General features: G+C 49.1%; 1 protein-coding gene across 1 annotated transcript in view; it reads right to left on the reverse strand.

Annotated features, from left to right (window-relative positions):
• Positions 1-1,323: 1,323 nt before the first annotated feature.
• The window catches only part of LOC103382401 (zinc finger protein 708-like), a 4,101-nt gene continuing 2,710 nt past the window's right edge, over positions 1,324-2,714 (reverse strand). The window contains exon 6 of the mRNA XM_025057225.1: positions 1,324-2,384. Within this exon, the coding sequence (XP_024912993.1) occupies positions 1,598-2,384 (787 nt within the window). The 3' untranslated portion in view covers positions 1,324-1,597. The remainder of the gene's footprint in view (positions 2,385-2,714) is intronic.

Consider the following 2,714-nt stretch of genomic DNA (forward strand, 5'->3'; position numbering starts at 1 on the left):
GTGTTTTGTTTGTCCAGCTGGACATTGACAAACTGCATCTTAGTTTTGTAGTAAATGTCTTGAGCTCCTCGGCCTGTATCTCAGCTCCTCTCCTCCTCCTCCTCCTCCTTTGTCCTCTCCTGTTAACACTGTTCCTCATTCAGACAAAAGTGGGTCAGAGTGAACCTGAATCCAGCATCTCCCATTACTGTAGCTCCAGAGTCAGGACCTGAGGCCTGGACTGGGACGGTGTCAGTCAGTGTGTCCTGACCAATAGTCACATTAATGACAAGTTCAGGAGCTTCTACTGCTTCATGGAATGACAGAAATCATGAGCAGGTGACTCCTGTGACTCCAACTGCTCTGTCCCTCTGATAAAACCCTGAAGAACTAAGAGTTAGTCCAGGAACTAACTGAAATTTAGGCCATGAACAGATTTTATATTAAATGATAAATTGAATTGTAAAAAAGCTAAAAAAAATTATTTTCCACAAAAGATTAGTGTAACAATATCTAAAGTGCTAGTTGAACTGTACAGGGTGAAAAGTGATGTAGAGTTCATTGGAATGAATGTTAGATTAGAAGTGATGGGCCGCATTAAAACTGTCCATGTCCTAAAATTGGCCCGAGGACCAAACTTTGAACACTGTGAAGGGTAAAAATGAAGGTCTGTGTGATGTTCAATATGATCCTGAAATCAAAGACCCAGACCAGGTCCTAGAACTAACACTGGAACTACTCCAGGGTTCGTTTTTCTCTCCCCCTCCTCAGTTGACTCTGCAGACCAGAACCACAGCTGAGGGTGAAGACCAAGTTCAGCAGCCCTCCACAGGTCCACCACTGAAGACCTGAATACCAAACAAAGGTGAGTCCAACAGAACAGGAACATTTCTCTGCTTCTAATTTTTTCCGTCTCTGTAGCAGCTTCAGATGCGGCTGCTGGGGGACGACCACAGAGGACGCCCCTCTGTGGTCGTCTCTCTGTCTCTGGACTTCTGACACTGTTCTTATCTGGCACAGCAGGGCACACTGGGCTGTAGGACAGGTCAGAGACAAGGTCTCCTCAGGACAACAGCGCCATCCAGGGTTCAGAAGGAGCAGAGCATCAGAGCTGGACTGTAGTCAGCCTCAGGTCCAAGTCCTGATGTCGGCCCCTGGGTGTGGAGGTACTCTGTCAGACCAATCAGATTCTCAGATAGTGAATTAGCCTAGCATTGTTAGCATGTCAGCTGTACAGTGGTCAGACCAAAACAACCAGCATCAAGTCTGAGACACTGTAGTGCAGCAGGATCTCACTCACACACACACACACACACACACAGTAGGCTTTAACAAGGGAAACGTATACATTATCTTCAAATATTGATTCATATTTATTGTTTTTCCTTTTCTTTATATGTACAACTCTGTGTAAATATTTATATAATACTCTTATGTTCCAAATATTTTATTAAATATCTTATAAACATCGGGAAAAAAGCTTTTTTGTACAACTTGAATATTTACAGTTATTTTATCTGTAACTTTATAACCAAGTTATGGTCACAATGACAGTGGGCGGAGCTTCAATCAGGGCTGTCCAATCAGAGGTCATTTGTTATTGTGTGTAGTTTACAGTTTATGCAAAGCGGCATTTGTGCAGCTTCAGGTTGCTTTGATTGGAGTACGTCTTCCCGCACTTTTCACAGATGTACTGCTTTCCGCCTGCGTGCATGTGGATCCTGTGTGTGCGCAGGTGGCTGCCCTGGCTGAAGGTCTTGCTGCAGATGTTGCAGGTGTACGGCTTCTCGCCGGTGTGCACCCGTTGGTGCACCTTCAGGCTGCTGGGGTCTTTGAACTTCTTGTCGCAGCAGGTGCAGGAGTACGGCTTCTCTGTGGAATGTGTGCGGCTGTGCACAATCAGACTGGTCTGCTGACTGAATGTCCTGCCGCACTCCTTGCAGCTAAACGGTCGCTCGCCAGTGTGGATGCGGCGGTGAACCTTCAGGCTAATGGACTGGCGGAAGGTCTTGCCGCACTCCTGGCACTTGAAGGGCCGCTCGTCGGTGTGCACGCGGCGGTGGATCGTCAGGTTTATGGAATGGCAGAAGGTCTTGCCGCAGAACTCGCAGCGAAAGGGCGGCGCGTCGCCGTGGATCCTCCGGTGGTTTTTTAGACCCACAGCTTGTCTGAAAGTCTTGGAACAGTCTTCGCACTTGAAAGGTTTTTGCCCCGTGTGGATGAGTTCGTGGATTTTGAGGCTGTCGGCACGAGTGAAGCCTTTCCCACACATGCCGCACATGAAGAGCTTGACGCCCGTGTGCCTAAGTGTGTGGCGATGCAGGTTTCGTGCCAGCCTAAAGCGGTGGCCACATACTTCACAGCTGTATGGTTTCTCCCCGGTGTGAACCATGGAGTGCCTCTTTAACTGCCACTGCTTGATGAAGGTTTTGTTGCACATCTGACACTTAAACGGACGCTCTCCAGTGTGGACGCGGCGGTGGGCCGTCAGGCTCATAGACTGGCGAAAAGTCTTGCCACAAAGGTCACAGCTGTGGGGGCGCACGCTGCTGTGGATCCTCTGATGGTTCTTGAGGCTGATGGCCTGCTGGAAGGTCATGGGGCAGTCCTCGCACTTGTACATTTTCTGCCCCGTGTGAATAAGTTTGTGGCTTTTAAGGTTGTTGGCACGAGTGAAACTTTTCCCGCGCCCCCCACCCGCCAAAAGACTGGGGGCCGGGGGGGGGGGGGCGGGG

The sequence above is a fragment of the Cynoglossus semilaevis genome, chromosome 8, assembly GCF_000523025.1.
Source record: "Cynoglossus semilaevis isolate Cse_v1.0 chromosome 8, Cse_v1.0, whole genome shotgun sequence".
NCBI classification, from domain to species: Eukaryota; Metazoa; Chordata; class Actinopteri; order Pleuronectiformes; family Cynoglossidae; genus Cynoglossus; species Cynoglossus semilaevis.